At 42.2% G+C, this 17,847-nt stretch overlaps 1 protein-coding gene across 1 annotated transcript in view; it reads right to left on the reverse strand.

The window, feature by feature from the left end:
* The window catches only part of LOC306702467 (transcription factor COE3), a gene marked incomplete at its 5' end in the record, with an annotated part of 125,591 nt that extends 108,065 nt beyond the window's left edge, over nt 1–17,526 (reverse strand). The window contains 2 exons of the mRNA XM_079168099.1: nt 438–594; nt 17,393–17,526. Coding sequence (XP_079024225.1) covers nt 438–594; nt 17,393–17,526 — 291 coding nt within the window. The remainder of the gene's footprint in view (nt 1–437; nt 595–17,392) is intronic.
* Nucleotides 17,527–17,847: the final 321 nt, after the last annotated feature.

Raw genomic sequence — 17,847 nt, forward strand, 5'->3', positions numbered from 1 at the left:
AGAATCACAAATGTATTTATGTATTTATCTAATAATACATCTGTCGCTGTTGTTGTTTTTTTCAATTTATTGATGTAATTATTATTATTCTCTATTCGTACGTGTAAAATAAAGGAAATATTCAATTACAAACATTGTTTCAGAAATTAAAATAATAACACAGCTGTTTGTCGTTGAGCTGCGTTAGTCGTATATTAGACATTACTCAATATATTCAAACATTATCATGATTATTGAACATTATGATTTTTGTACAAAGTATAAAAAAGGATAAGTCATTTTCTGAAACAGCTGATCACTGGAGGGAACAGTGCATCTGTTGGGAACTACTTTCAGCGGCGGATGAATCCACTCTAGTGAGTATTTGAATGCGTCAGAATGAACTACTTAGTGTTCCCGGTGATGAAGGACCAACACAGAGGTCTTCAGCGGCTCACCTTGTCTTTCTCCACAAAGTCGATGTAGGACGTCCTCTCGATCTCCACCGGCTGACCCTGCCGGTCGTACAGCGCCAGCACGAAGTGGAAGAAGTTGGACTTCCTCAGGTTGGACGGAGGCTGCTTCTCAAAGTGAGCTCGGGCCAAACCAACACCGCTGAAACACACAGAGAGGAAACGCTTTATTATTTATACACATGATTACACACACACACACGCACACACACACGCACACACACACACACACACACACACACACACACACACACACACACACACACACACACACACACACACACACACACACACACACACACACACACACACACACACACTACATTGTGATTGAGAGTCTGAGATGATCTCTCAAAAATAATCACGAGATCTGAAATCTGTAAAAAAAAGAAAAACGGATTTATGTGTAAAGATGAAATAAAACGCACGAGGACAGAGAAGGAGGACAGGTGATAGAGGAGGACAGGTGATAGAGGAGGACAGGTGACAGAGGAGGACAGGTGATAGAGGAGGACAGGTGATAGAGGAGGACAGGTGATAGAGGAGGACAGGTGATAGAGGAGGACAGGTGATAGAGGAGGACAGGTGACAGAGGAGGACAGGTGATAGAGGAGGACAGGTGATAGAGGAGGACAGGTGATAGAGGAGGACAGGTGATAGAGGAGGACAGGTGATAGAGGAGGACAGGTGATAGAGGAGGACAGGTGTCAGAGGAGGACAGGTGATAGAGGAGGACAGGTGATAGAGGAGGACAGGTGATAGAGGAGGACAGGTGATAGAGGAGGACAGGTGTCAGAGGAGGACAGGTGATAGAGGAGGACAGGTGATAGAGGAGGACAGGTGATAGAGGAGGACAGGTGTCAGAGGAGGACAGGTGTCAGAGGAGGACAGGTGATAGAGGAGGACAGGTGATAGAGGAGGACAGGTGACAGAGGAGGACAGGTGATAGAGGAGGACAGGTGATAGAGGAGGACAGGTGATAGAGGAGGACAGGTGACAGAGGAGGACAGGTGTCAGAGGAGGACAGGTGTCAGAGGAGGACAGGTGATAGAGGAGGACAGGTGATAGAGGAGGACAGGTGACAGAGGAGGACAGGTGATAGAGGAGGACAGGTGATAGAGGAGGACAGGTGATAGAGGAGGACAGGTGTCAGAGGAGGACAGGTGATAGAGGAGGACAGGTGATAGAGGAGGACAGGTGATAGAGGAGGACAGGTGACAGAGGAGGACAGGTGATAGAGGAGGACAGGTGATAGAGGAGGAGAAGAGTGATAGAGGAGGACAGGTGATAGAGGACAGGTGATAGAGGAGGACAGGTGATAGAGGAGGACAGGTGACAGAGGAGGACAGGTGATAGAGGAGGACAGGTGATAGAGGAGGACAGGTGATAGAGGAGGAGAAGAGTGATAGAGGAGGACAGGTGACAGGTGTGTGTGTGTGTGTGTGTGTGTGCGTGTGTGTGTAATCATGTGTATAAATAATAAAGCGTTTCCGTTGAGATATTTACTTCATACTTCAACATCGAGAAAAGTCCTTCAGCACGTGTTGAACCTGAACTCCAGAAACATCCAAAACTAAGAGAAACATTCTTGTTTTGACCGGATGAACGGTAGATTCTAGTCAATGAAAGGGTTAAAGACAATAATTCAACTTTTTGAAACCATGTAGATAAATAGAATAAACATGATAGAAGTCCAACCTGTGAGAGATTAAATCATTGAGTTGTTGTTGTTAAAAGGGCAGAATGTGTTTTTGTCTTTATGTTTTTGTTCAAATGTAAATCTGTGAGTTTTCTGATGTAGTGTAGAATAAAGTTTAGATGTTTATACTGTAAACTCACTGGAAGTTGATGTATTATTAAATATATATATATATATAGTTAGTTAGTTTACTGGGAGGAATGAATATTAAATAAATGCTTCTTTGAAAAGCTCATTAACACGCCTCATTATAACCGGCTGTCTGACCTCGTTTTCTCAACATGTTTTTACATGAAGTCTAGAATCCATCATCACAAAACCTGAGCCAGACAAAGATCAATCACTGGGGGGGGGTACAAAGCAATAAACTGGCTTTTATGTTGAGGATGATAATGTGTTGAATAGTTTGAACTGATCCTGGTTCAGTAGATAAAGAATCTAATAAATACATTTCATTGAAAACGATGCGTTCGTTGTGAGGTTCCCCAGGGCTCCGTGTTGGGCCCATCACTGTTTATCATGATATGTTCTAAGACATAATATTAAGATCATATAATTAATCATACTTTATCTATTTAATCAGGCACGTTACACACTTTTACTTCCTGTGTGCAGGAATACATAAAACTTAAACAAATGTAATTGTTACACTCTAAATTGCAAACAAATCTACAAATGAAATGCTTATTAAAAGGAACTTTATTGCCAGTTAGATTTATCCTTAATGGGGTTTTACATGTATTGCCTGAAGTTGATTGTTGTATCATAATGAGGTCAGAGGTCATCGTGCTTTTGATTTATGCCATATTATTGCCTCAGAATGAGCTTCAGCACCACGAGCAAAACTATAAAAAGCCTTTTACTGAGTAAAGAGAAGAACATCAGTGAGTTAATGTCAGCAGATGATTTTAGGAAAAAAGTGGATAAAAAAAATCCTGAAATAAAATCGATGTTCCTGCAGGAAGAGACCTCCGAGCTCACAAACAACAACGACCGAATATTTTTACATCAATCTCATTTTCCTAAAACACTTTATGATCAATATGATCGCCCGGGCGTAGATAAATATTTATTCATGCTCTGGGTTTGTTTTTGGGAGCTCTCTCTCTCGCTCTCCTCGGCTCGGGGGTGTATTCCCCAGACGGCAGATTAATACAGCCGTGACCTTTCTGCACCTCCATTACCGATGCTTAATGCCTCATTTGTAGGCCGGTTTGGTGGAAGCGGAATTCTTTTCGACTCGGCCGAGGAGCGTCGAGAGTCTGCGGAGAAACTCTGAGGAAGAGGAGGAGGAGGAAGAGGAAGCTCAGGTGTGCGTCGCTCGGGTTAAGAGTTTGTTTTAAAAGGAGGCTCAGAGGGAATAACAGTAACACAGCGGTGTTAAAGGAAGAAGACGTCAACACTCACTACCAGGTACGTTCAATCACTTCCTGTGAGGAGGAAGAAAAACCATCCGTCCTCACGCAGGTCAACAGTATAAATACTACGAGTCCTGTACTGAAGAATGCAGTATAAATACTACGAGTCCTCTACTGAAGGATGCAGTATAAATACTACGAGTCCTCTACTGAAGAATGCAGTATAAATACTACGAGTCCTGTACTGAAGGATGCAGTATAAATACTACGAGTCCTCTACTGAAGAATGCAGTATAAATACTACGAGTCCTCTACTGAAGAATGCAGTATAAATACTACGAGTCCTCTACTGAAGAATGCAGTATAAATACTACGAGTCCTGTACTGAAGAATGCAGTATAAATACTACGAGTCCTCTACTGAAGAATGCAGTATAAATACTACGAGTCCTCTACTGAAGAATGCAGTATAAATACTACGAGTCCTCTACTGAAGAATGCAGTATAAATACTACGAGTCCTCTACTGAAGGATGCAGTATAAATACTACGAGTCCTCTACTGAAGAATGCAGTATAAATACTACGAGTCCTCTACTGAAGGATGCAGTATAAATACTACGAGTCCTGTACTGAAGAATGCAGTATAAATACTACGAGTCCTCTACTGAAGGATGCAGTATAAATACTACGAGTCCTCTACTGAAGAATGCAGTATAAATACTACGAGTCCTCTACTGAAGAATGCAGTATAAATACTACGAGTCCTCTACTGAAGAATGCAGTATAAATACTACGAGTCCTCTACTGAAGGATGCAGTATAAATACTACGAGTCCTGTACTGAAGAATGCAGTATAAATACTACGAGTCCTCTACTGAAGGATGCAGTATAAATACTACGAGTCCTCTACTGAAGAATGCAGTATAAATACTACGAGTCCTGTACTGAAGGATGCAGTATAAATACTACGAGTCCTCTACTGAAGAATGCAGTATAAATACTACGAGTCCTCTACTGAAGAATGCAGTATAAATACTACGAGTCCTCTACTGAAGAATGCAGTATAAATACTACGAGTCCTCTACTGAAGAATGCAGTATAAATACTACGAGTCCTCTACTGAAGAATGCAGTATAAATACTACGAGTCCTCTACTTAAGGATGCAGTATAAATACTACGAGTCCTCTACTGAAGAATGCAGTATAAATACTACGAGTCCTCTACTGAAGGATGCAGTATAAATACTACGAGTCCTCTACTGAAGAATGCAGTATAAATACTGCGAGTCCTCTACTGAGGGATGCAGTATAAATACTACGAGTCCTGTACTGAAGAATGCAGTATAAATACTACGAGTCCTCTACTGAAGGATGCAGTATAAATACTACGAGTCCTGTACTGAAGAATGCAGTATAAATACTACGAGTCCTCTACTGAAGGATGCAGTATAAATACTACGAGTCCTCTACTGAAGGATGCAGTATAAATACTACGAGTCCTCTACTGAAGGATGCAGTATAAATACTACGAGTCCTCTACTGAGGGATGCAGTATAAATACTACGAGTCCTGTACTGAAGAATGCAGTATAAATACTACGAGTCCTCTACTGAAGAATGCAGTATAAATACTACGAGTCCTCTACTGAAGGATGCAGTATAAATACTACGAGTCCTCTACTGAAGGATGCAGTATAAATACTACGAGTCCTCTACTGAAGGATGCAGTATAAATACTACGAGTCCTCTACTGAAGAATGCAGTATAAATACTACGAGTCCTGTACTGAAGAATGCAGTATAAATACTACGAGTCCTCTACTGAAGGATGCAGTATAAATACTACGAGTCCTGTACTGAAGAATGCAGTATAAATACTATGAGTCCTCTACTGAAGAATGTTACTTGAGTAAAACAGAACATTCTCTGTAAAATGTACTTCAAGTATCACAAGCAAAAGTACTCACTACGCAGTACTATGTCCTGTGTGACTCGTATATGTTATATTATATAACTGGATTATTGTCGAGGTGGAGCCAATAGTAACTATATATGTATGTATGTATATATGTATATATATATATATATATATATATATATATATATGTATATATATATATATATATGTATGTATATGTATGTATATGTATGTATATGTATGTATATATATATTATTATGGAGCTCAAATGATTACTCTGTACGCTAGCTGCTCAAAGACTCGATCACATAAATAAGTTGATTTATCGATAAATAACGACCTCATCCACACTTCAGTCATTCTGTTGTTCTGATGTTCTGACGTTCTGTTGTTCTGTTGTTCTGACGTTCTGTTGTTCTGATGTTCTGTTGTACTGACGTTCTGACGTTCTGTTGTTCTGATGTTCTGATGTTCTGATGTTCTGTTGTACTGACGTTCTGACGTTCTGTTGTTCTGACGTTCTGTTGTACTGACGTTCTGACGTTCTGTTGTTCTGACGTTCTGTTGTTCTGATGTTCTGTTGTTCTGATGTTCTGTTGTACTGACGTTCTGACGTTCTGTTGTTCTGACGTTCTGACGTTCTGTTGTACTGACGTTCTGTTGTACTGACGTTCTGACGTTCTGTTGTTCTGACGTTCTGTTGTTCTGATGTTCTGTTGTTCTGATGTTCTGATGTTCTGTTGTACTGACGTTCTGACGTTCTGTTGTTCTGATGTTCTGATGTTCTGTTGTTCTGACGTTCTGTTGTTCTGATGTACTGACGTTCTGACGTTCTGTTGTACTGACGTTCTGACGTTCTGTTGTTCTGACGTTCTGTTGTTCTGATGTTCTGTTGTACTGACGTTCTGACGTTCTGTTGTTCTGATGTTCTGATGTTCTGTTGTTCTGATGTTCTGTTGTTCTGTTGTTCTGATGTTCTGTTGTTCTGATGTTCTGATGTTCTGTTGTTCTGATGTTCTGTTGTTCTGATGTTCTGTTGTTCTGATGTTCTGTTGTTCTGATGTTCTGATGTTCTGTTGTTCTGATGTTCTGATGTTCTGATGTTCTGTTGTTCTGATGTTCTGTTGTTCAGATGTTCTGTTGTTCGGATGTTCTGATGTTCTGATGTTCTGTGTTGTTCTGATGTTCTGTTGTTCTGTGTTGTTCTGATGTTCTGATGTTCTGTTGTTCTGATGTTCTGTTGTTCTGATGTTCTGTTGTTCTGATGTTCTGTTGTTCTGTTGTTCTGATGTTCTGATGTTCTGTTGTTCTGATGTTCTGATGTTCTTCATGTGACTCAGTAGGAACCTGCTCTCACACTGGCTGCTGCTCTGTGAACTCCTCACTTGTTTATTTGCGTCTAATGACTCTTCATCGCTCTATTTGCTGTGCGATTGCATTATTTAGTATCTTTAATTTTTTTGCTTTTCCGTGTTTCATTTTTTCGTATTAAACAGAAATCTTGAAACAAGCGGATTATTTTATAAATAATCTCATTGAGCAGATATTTTCATGTCTTCAGGACAACTGAGAACAACAAGGAGAAATTAATATTGTTTTAGCGCAGTCGTATTATCGCACTGCATCCCAAACCCTCAGCTTCAGGACAAAAGTAGCTTCGATTCACATTTATCTTAATATTCATTTGTATGAAAACGAAGACAAAGACCCGACACACACACGTAGGATTTTAACTCTAAAACTAACCGACTCCTGTTTCATCGACTAAACCGGCCCCATTATCCCCAATTACACACAATGCTTTGCAGCGATCGCCCTCGTCCTCCTCTCCGCTCCGCTCTATACCTCCACTCAGAAAGCTCGTTAGCATTATTATTATTTCAATTATGCTAATTGCGGCGGCATCCACTCGTCGCGGCGCCTCGTATCCGGCTGTTAGCACTTGGCACAAGGTGTAATAAAAACAGTATCGATGGCACACGGCTCGCTCCAACATGCCCGGAGTGTAAATCACACGCCAGCAGCCGGAGAGGAAAACATAATAAAACACACACACACACACACACACACACACACAGAGAGAACAGACACACAGAACAGACACAGGGCCGCGGCCGGCGATCTGCACGTTTCCACCACAAAGCCTGAAATTAAAGGTCAGCGGGAGTCGTGTCGAGCACTCTGCAAACAATTACTGAGCAAGACAGCCGGTCCTGTGCAGTCAGTTCATATCCACACACACACACACACACACACACACACACACACACACACACACACACACACACACACACACAGCCTGAATATTGCAATAAAACCTGGGCGGTTGATCTTTTCTTGTCTCAGATTAAAAGGGGGATCAGCCAGTGATCCAGCGTCTCTGCCTGGTTCCAAACCAAACAGAGCTTTATTTTGAAACTCCATTGGAGAGCTGATAGAGAGAGCAGATACAACTGTGTGTTAAATGAATGCAGGTGATGTCCACCTGTCTGACTGCTGCAGACACACACACGTGTTGTGTGTTTGGAGGTTTTTTTTAGTTTGTCTGTGAGTGTAAGAATCAGCAGACTGGAGGTGAAACAACACACACACACACAGCAGGACACATGTGACTCCTAACCGAGCCCACCTGCAACGACAAGCCGGTGACTTCGGTTCCTACCGGAGATGTAGACTGTAGACGTGGACGGACAGAGCGGTCTGCGTGTGAGGAGACGTCTGGACTTTCAGTCCCAAAACACTGGAGCCTACATTTCCCATCATGCACCTGGATAGTGTCTTTCATTAGAGCCTCGCTCCCTTCCCGGTGAACAGCGACGTCTTTCAAACACCACACAGACTGAGTGAGACGTTTTATTAGTCAGAAAGCTAAAAGACTCACTAAAGTAAAGACGAATAAACGACACGAGCCTGTGAACATTAACTCTGAAGTTTAACCTTAAAAAACATTGAAAATCATCTGATACTTAGACGGACGCACATGCCTCATATTCACACACACATATCTATGCACACACACACACACACACACACACACCCACACCATGACATTAATCAAACAGGAGATGGAGTGTGACCGCTGTTTCAGTCTTTAACCAGCGTGGCCTGTCGTCTCACACACACACACATGAATACACACACCAGCCTAATGAGCCATACAGCACACACACACACACACGCACACACACGCACACACACACTCTGTCTGGCTGGCTGCCAGGATTTTAATCAAATAAACGGTGGATGTTTAAATCAGATTCAGTGGGAAACCAACTCAGAGCAAACACACCCTGACGGGACAACACACACACACACACACACACTCTATAATCACACACACACACACACACACACACACACACACACTCTATAATCACACACACACACACACACACACACAAACACACACACTCTATAATCACACACACACACACACACACACAAACACACACACTCTATAATCACACACACACACACACACACTCTATAATCACACACACACACACACACACACTCTAAAATCACACACACACACACACACACACACACACACACACACTACAGGTTGTAGTCTGAGTCTATTTTAATCTGAAAGTTAATCAGAGCAGATTTCAAACCAGATCTGACACACTGACTGGATGCTAACAGATGCTAACAGATGCTAACAGAAACTCCCTTATTGAAAGCTCCACCGTAAACAGGCAACATGTCGATAACGTTTTCTCTGTCGTAAAGCCCAAAATAACGAGTCACAGATCTGATCACCATCAATTCAGATGAAGACAAAAACTCCTTTTTCAGACTAAAAACTACAGTAAAGACACAATTAAATACAAACTGAACACATGAAGACTTGTGTTCAACTTTAACAATAAAATCATCGACACATGACCCACTTCTGACGCTGTGACGTCACGGGACGAGTGTTAGCGTCGGATGTTAATGTTTCCCACCAAACGTCCAGTCTGAATGTGATTAGTGCCGAACACACACACACACACACACACACGCACACACGCACACACGCACACGCACTCACACACACACGCACACACACACGCACCTCTCTAATTGCTATGGAAGTGGAGTTTGGACGGTTAAAATATGCACATATTGTTCATGTACAGTGTGTGTGTGTGTGTGTGTGTTGATTTATGCGGGGCTGCACAATTACCCACGAATACATTTACTCAATCAGGCCTGTGTTCTCTCACACACACACACACACACACACACACACACCTGTTTGGTTAGCTCTCATTAGCCGTGTAATATGAACTAATGAGTTGAGGCTGAAGCACGGTGGGAGGACAGCAGGCCGTGTGTGTGTGCGTGCGCGCGTGTGTGTGTGTGTGTGCGTGTGTGTGTGTGTGTGTGCGTGTGTGTGTGTGTGCGTCCAGCATCCTCTCCGTCTGTCTGTTCCCTGATTTCATTGATAAATCAAAACATTGATCGACTTCATCAATAGAATAAATCAACTTTTCTCCAAAATGTTCAAATGTTCAAACAACAGGAAACTCACGAATCAATAACTAAACGTTGATCTATAAATATCGTATAAAACACAACTGAACAGTCTGATGTGATCAGTTAACCGATGAACAAATGAACATTCTGCGTCACACTGAATTAATTAGACTAGTTAGAACCAACAGATTATATTAGAAAAATCACCAAACTAACACTTTGTGTTTTCATCGTGAATATTATTGTAAATATTATTCTTGTTTTCTTTTCTAGGTTTAACTCAATTAAACTGGTTAGAACCACAAACTCCATTGGAAAAAAAACCCAATTTAACATTTAGTGTGTTCTTTGTGAATACAACATGTATAATAATAATAATTAGACTTTGATCAAACAGAGTAAAAGGCATCAGAGAGTAATCACACGGCTGAATCTGATTTATGTATTCATTCATTTATCTACTTATTCTGACACTTGTTTCTACCGTTGAGTCTTTCACAAGTGCATTGTGGGAGGTATTTTTTTTGGCGTGACGGCGGCCCGCTGTGGGTTCGATGGCGGCGGCGGCGGAGGAAACGCCCGCTGACTGATTTCCATTTGTGCACCTTAATAGCGTGTGTCATTCCTAATTAGGGCGACCGGCTCGGGGAGACGGTGGCTCGATGCTGAGATGGCTGCTCCTGTCATGCTGCAATTACCAACAAATTAGTCTTTAGACTGAGGGGCTTCTGCACACACACACACACACACACTCCTGGTCGAGTGTGTGTGTGTGTGTGTGTGTGTGTGTGTGTGCTAATTAATGCGTTCCGTGAGAATGTGTGAGAATTGGTTGTAAACGCAGGTTTCACGGCCGTCAAACTCCGACCTGCAGCTGTTTGTTCTGCAGCTTCACCTTCAACGCGAACAATAATACAATTACACACGTTAACGATCATAAACCTCAAAGCTGCTCCGTGGAAACAGCCGAACCACCAACATCTACGCTCCGGCAAAAAAACGTCGTAACGTTAAAACTCACAGCGAGTCGTCTGAAGAGAGTCGAACTGAAGTCATCAAACTGCACCGCGTGCTGCGTTCAGGGGTCAGTGGAGTATCGTCATCGGATTGTTTGCGGTGTGTTTGACATATTAAAGAAGAAATAAGAACAGGAAACTCCTTTGTAGGTGTAAACCCAAAATGTACTACGAGAGATGTGAAGTAGCAGATTTAATCTGGTGGATGAAACCGCTTTAACAAGTAAAACTACTCGTTTTTAATTCATGTTTTTAATCAGATTCATTTCTTCATATTTAAATGTTTTCATAAAACTATGGTCACTGTGGTGCGTTCAGTGTTCAGTGTAAATCTGAGTGTTCCTGTTCAAGGAGATGTTTGTTGTTTTTTTGGCGGGAAATTACCTTTCACGCTTTTTGGCGGCAAACTCTCGTCACACGTCTTTTACTTGTTGTTTGTGTGTTTTAGCTCTCAGGACGGAGCGCCGGGCTAATGCAGCTGCATGTTTTCTCTACTCAGCTGTTTCCTCCAAAACAGCCCACACACACACACACACACACACACACACACACACACGCTGGCCGAGCCCATTAGCCTGGTCACCTGCTCCTCTCAGACGAAAGCTCGGGGTTAATTGTTTGCAGCGTTTTCTTCTTCTTCTCTTTTTGTGTGTGTGTAGCGTAGCTGCTTGTGATTAGCCGAGCGGCGGCCGACACTCTTCAGAGGCCACGAGGAGACAAAAGAAGAGTGTCGCTCGAGTGTCGACGGTTTATTTACACGCGTCAACTTCACTTCCACGCCGCCGCCGACGTGTCGCTGAGGATTTACAGTAACGAGGACGACGACGCATCTGCCGGCTGTTTAATTATCCGACACGTTCTTAAGGCGGCGTTCAGGAGTTTAATTGTGTGTACGTGAAGAAGACGAGGAGGAGGAGGAGGAGGAGGAGGAGGGTGTTGACATATGCAGATGCAGCAGGAAGTGCATTTGTTCTTGTTATCGGGAGAATAAAGACGTCCAAAAGGAGGAGAAATGAATCGAACAGGTAGCGAGCGGCCGAGGCCTCGGCGCTCAGATCATCACTGACGAGCGCTGCAGACCCGAGTACGAACCCCCGAGTACGAACGCCAAACTCCCCCCGATGATCGAGCAGATGACGAATGGCGGCGAAGTGGGAAATCCCCCCGCCGACGATTATTCACCTCTCAACACCCCCCCCCCCCCTCTAACCCCAGAGGACACAGATAGGGCGTGGAGGGCAGGATCACTCACTCTGCTCCATCTTTCTTCAGCACTTTTTATTCTTCTTCTTCTTTCTACAGCGGTGTCAGGGAGGGTCGAGGGAAATCTGTTCACCTGAAGCTTCATCTCACACACACACACACACACACACACACACACACACACACACACACACACACACACACACACACACCTGCAAAACCTCCATCTTCACACATCATTTCTGTTGTGATCCTGAAAAGTCTGTTTCCTGAAAACAAAGTGTAAGAATGTGCAGCCGACGGCTTTTCCCCAAAGATCAACTTGTTTTTTAAGGATTTTATAATTATTTTTTTTCATAAAGGAGCTTTAGTGTCATTAAAAAACATATAATTAAGATTTAAGATCAACACACGAGCGTTAAAGTTTCATCCTCAATACTTTAAACAAGTCGCTAAATAAACTTTTTGGGTTTATTCACTAAATATTTATTAAAACATAAAACATCGACGGAGCGATGTTTTATGTTTCAGCGGTTATAAGGCATGTTGAGGCTGATTATCTAACAGATATTAAGAATATTAAAGTTCCAACATTTGTTACGTTTTAATGCAGTGAACAAAAGAAAAAAGGCTCATTTTTTACTGCTCAACAAGTTCAGCTTCAAGACAACATGAAGACAGTTATGATTTAAACTCAGCAGACCATAATCTGTGATATGATCTGAAGACAAGAAAGCAGAGCGACGTGAGATTCAACGTGAAAAACACTTGAGAGAAACTCAAACAGCAGAGTTTTGCTTCTGTGTGAAACGCGGAGCGGTCGAACCTGAAGAACGTCTGAAGACGAGCAACCGGAGACGAGAGTTCAGGAGCCGACGAGGACGACGAGTCTGTTTCCTTTTTCACCAGAGCATTCCTTCACCAGACACCTAAAGTCTCTCTCTCTGCTGTCCACTTTCTAATAAAAGAATAAAAGCATGCAGCATTTCAAAATAAAAGTTTGCAAGTTTCTACACGGAAACCCACTCGAACCTCCACCCGCTGCCTGCACAAACTCACACACACACACACACACACAACAGCAGCCTGCGTGCACCGTGACCTCTGACCTCTCACACACCTTTTACAAGAGCAGCGACTAGAAGTCACAGGTGCTCTTTCTGCTCTTTTCTGGACTCGTTTCAGAGAGATGAAGGAAAGTCGTGGACGAGCTGCCGGTGAGATCGAGCGGAGAGAGAAACGTGTTCTCGTGGAGATGAAATCCCGTTCAGGCGTCCAGGTGGCCGAGCGGCGGTCATGTGACTGTGCCGGGAGGCCGAGCAGCGGAGACGTATCGTAGTGAAGCTTTACTTTCTTTAGAGGCGTGAGAGCGCTGCTGGGACGTCTTTACTGATACAAACAAAGAAACTGACACTAAACATGGGAATATTAACGTACAGTTCCTTTAGTTGAAGATATTGTTTAATAGAAAATCACCGGCGAGTTTGTGAATTGTCTTGAATCTTTGAACCCGTTTACGTCTTCTCATTGTGCACGTTATAGAAGAAAGTGAATAGTTTAGATTGACTTTTATTCCGTGTTCCTGCAGCTGCACAACAAGTGTCTGTGATCTCCGTTTAAAATACTTTGTTCTCTGCGACGCCGTCAGTGATTTTAGCTGAAAAACAAACTGGATTCTACAAACGTCTTGAATATCAGAGCAGAAATAAACGACAGCACGGAAACACTAAATGCACGACGACAGTAAATCAGCGACATCGATTCTACGCCGATTTCACCACACGAGGGATTCGAACCGGTGACTCTCAGCACCGAGAACAACACAAACACTGAGTTTCATATTTCATGTCCATGATGATCTACAGGAAGAGAGAGGAATCTCTGCTCTTCTTCCATTAAATAAAGCATGTTAGAGCTGAGTCCTTTAAATGAAAAGAGATCAGACTTCATGCTCATGAATCACACTTTGTTCTAACTTATAAATAAATGTAAAGAAACAGACGATTTCCTCTGAAACAAGCTTGCTTTGATATTTACACACATTTTGGAACATTAACATTAAAGCTTGTAACTCTATCGTTACTTCACATCTTCATGTTTTCATGATTAGTAATGACGAGCTGTGACAGTTAAAGACGACGTTCTGTCAGATTGTTTCCACCAAAGAGAATTAAGAACCCATTAAAGAACCAGACGCACGCTTTGCAAGGATTCAAACTGCTTGTTGTGGCTACATTTACTAAATAATACATAAAGGTTATCATATAAACCAAGGATGGGCTGAATTAAAGTGAACTTTGCTCTCTGGGTCCAGCTCCTCTGTGTGTCACAGATCAGAACCAGATCCACTGATTATGATTCTCGTTATGATCACAGACGTTAGAAAACAGCTCCAGCTCCACATTTTAAAGACAAATAGATGAGTTCCTCCTTTCTCACACATTTCAGTTCACAGCTTTAATTCTATTTATTATGTTTTTATTATCTCTTCAAAAACTCAAGAACTTAAATCTAAAAGCTTGAAAAGCACAGAGGAGTGGATTTAAGGTCTGTGCTGCTGTGTTTAAACTTCTGATCGATGAACAGGCAGCTAAAGACACACGCGTCAGAGGAAAGAGACCACCACAATGTCATATAAATATATATGAATATATATATCATATATAATATACATATATATATATTCCTGTACTTTATACATAACGTCACACTTTCTTCACTCCTTTAAAAGCTGGTTTCTCTCCCTCTAAGTCACATTTGTGCTGTTTGATTTTGTGGTTTTGACAGACGGACGTCTTCCTTTAACTCTCAGCAGGAAACACACACACACACACACACACACACACTCATCTATAACTTTCATTATTTATCTTTTAAAAAGAACAAAACTAAATGTGCAGCTTTAGGAAACAAGACGACAGCAGCCGACAAAACCCATCGAATCCTCTCTTCAGCTATAAAGCTTTATAATCGATTTAATCTTCTTCTTTTAGAAACGTGAGCTTCATGTGTTCATCTTCAAACGTTTCTCTGTGTTCAGACACATGAATGAACAGAGTCTCTACATTAATAACTTACATGCATGACTTGTTGTTAAACCTTCACTCTAAAATATTACACTTTCAGCAGCTTCATGAAGCTTAACATCTGGAAATCTTCGTGTTTGTTCAGTAATAAACTTCTGTTTGACGTTCATGTCTCGCACATGAAACATTAAATATACTGTACGTACACATATACTCGTTAACAGACACGTAACGCACCTCAAGCTGTATTTATTCAGCTGTTCTGTAGTGAACTATTGATGCTGCTCATCAACACATTAGTTCACTGACAGAGAATCAGCTCCTTTAACTCATTCATTGTTTAAATGCTTCTAAAATATGAATATAAATATTTGCATTTTGGACAAAACTAAACATTTGAATGTCAACATGTTTTACTTTTGAATGACTTTCTGTGGAATAAATAATGAATCCAGAATGTTTTCCTGCAGGTGTGAAGTTATAAATGGCCTTGTCTTCAACTTGTTGGCTGTGTTTCTGTTTGAATCTTGTGTGAACACATTTGATCCATAAAGTTGCTTCTGATTCTGTTGTTTGATTTGATGGATTCTGATGAAAAATATGTTTTTAAAATGTGTTTTTAATCTGAAACGTTTGTGCATCAAACTGCAACAAGACTCGAGATTTACACACAAAGCGTTGAAATAAAAAATAAACTGCAAATTAAACAGTTTCTTCTTCAGTCTTCTAGTTAATTTGCACTGAATTCCTGCATGAAAACAAACGTGAACACATTTTAAAAAGGCACGCGGAAACATCGCGAGGGTGCGCGTGTTGGATGTGATGGATGTGTTCTGGTTCCTCACACTCAGAGAAGCTGCTCTTCTGTTCAGATGATTTAAACTCGAGCAGCATTGATTTATTTCCGTGAGGCTCAGATTTCACCTCAGCTCACCTGAGATTAAAGCTCACAGGTCTCGTTATTCACGTCACATTCCACCGGAAATAACCGAATTATGTCACTTCTAAAACCTCTAAAAACACATTTGAATTTGTTTTTAAATGCACATATATTGTAATGTTGAATAAAAGTAATTCAGATTCCCGCTTTTAAATTATTCCCTTAATTTTAAAGAATATTTAAGAACTTTGAAATGAAATAAAAAGCTTTAAATCGATTGATGTCAAAGTGAAAGTGAGCGCAGATGTGCGCGTGTTTGTCTCGCGGAGGTCAAACACGTTACAATATTTTACCCTGCGTTTTGAGAAGCCTGTAATTTAACCTGTGACCCACTCAAATAGAGATTTATTTCCTCCTCGACTCGGTTCATAAATAAAATATGTTCTTTTCTATTTGACCAACCGCCTAATTACAGATTTATAGACGAGGGTTTATATCTGTGGGAAAGAGAGAAAACCCGCAGAGATGTCATCAAATAATTAAGTCTTACTTCTTATAATTATTTGCTAAATAACCTTTAAATGTTCTGTAAGAATCCCGGAGAACAGGCTCGTGCCGCGTCTCTGCGCTCTTTTGCGCGCGGCGTGTTTCTCGTGCAGCACCAAAACCGCATGTATTTCCGCAACGATTTGGTTAAATGAACAAACGGCGGTGCGGGAAGATGAGAACATTATTTGAACTCGAGTTTTGGTTTATTAAAGGCACGCGGAGGCGGGAAAGAGAGATTCGGCTCTTGTCTCCGCTCGCGCCGGGTAGATGGTGAACCCTGAATCCGCCCGAGAGGAGGAGGGAGACGGCGTGATGGGTCCGACCGCCCCGCGCAGTGAACCACTGACGCTGCTGGTTGGAATCACGGAGGAGATTTCATGTTGTGATTTAGTTTCTTGTCCAAACACATTTTTACTTCTTTTCTGAATTATCACCAGAATCACTTTTACGTATTTTAAGAAGAAACGAGGCGCGTGAAGCTTTACCCCAACATGTCCAGCTGATGCTCCTCGGACACTTCACACTAAAACTCTGCACTCAGTTATTTCATCCTTTCTCCAGAGTAGCGCGTGCTCTGTTGTTTTTGCAAACCGACAGTAACGCTTTGACTCTTCCTGCAGAAGAAGCAGCAGCAGAAGCCATGTGGTCGTATTTTAACTTTTTCTGTGTCTGCCTGCAGGCTGACAACACTTCTCTCACAGCGTGCCTTTCACCTTCACGCTGGAGTTTTCTACAACTGTGGCATTGATCAACCGATTGGCACCGCGGCGCAGAGAGAGGCGACAAGTTGCTTGGTTTTTGGGGGATATTGATATGTTTTTTTACCTCTGGGCAGCTGTGTTGGCGTCCAAAATCCCTGCGCCCTGCATCCAGGAGCGGACCGGGGTCATGCCGGTGGGGAGCGGCTCCTCCTTCATGGTCAGAGCCCCCCTGGGGAGGCTGTCCTGGATGGAGAACATCAAAGTGTCCTTCTGGGAGCTTTGTCTTCACCAGAAACAAGAAAGAAGAAGAATAATCCTCCTTGTACCCGACACTCAAAAAAGCCAAAAGGACCACCTGGATTAAGGTGGAGAAAAAGAGGAGCGATGCGGAAGGAGGAGGAGAAGAAGGAGGAGGAGGGGTGGAGGACACACGAACGAGCTTCTCCCAAAAGTACCGGGTCCTGATCCAAAGAAGAGCCCGGGATCCCTCTGGGTTTCTCCGGGGGTTGTTTTAGATCCCAGCCGCGGCGCTCCGCAGCAGTCCTCGCTTTTAAAAAACCGGCGGCTCTGTGAAGTTAA

Source organism: Pholis gunnellus (genome assembly GCF_910591455.1).
Source record: "Pholis gunnellus genome assembly, chromosome: 10".
In the NCBI taxonomy this organism is placed as follows: Eukaryota; Metazoa; Chordata; class Actinopteri; order Perciformes; family Pholidae; genus Pholis; species Pholis gunnellus.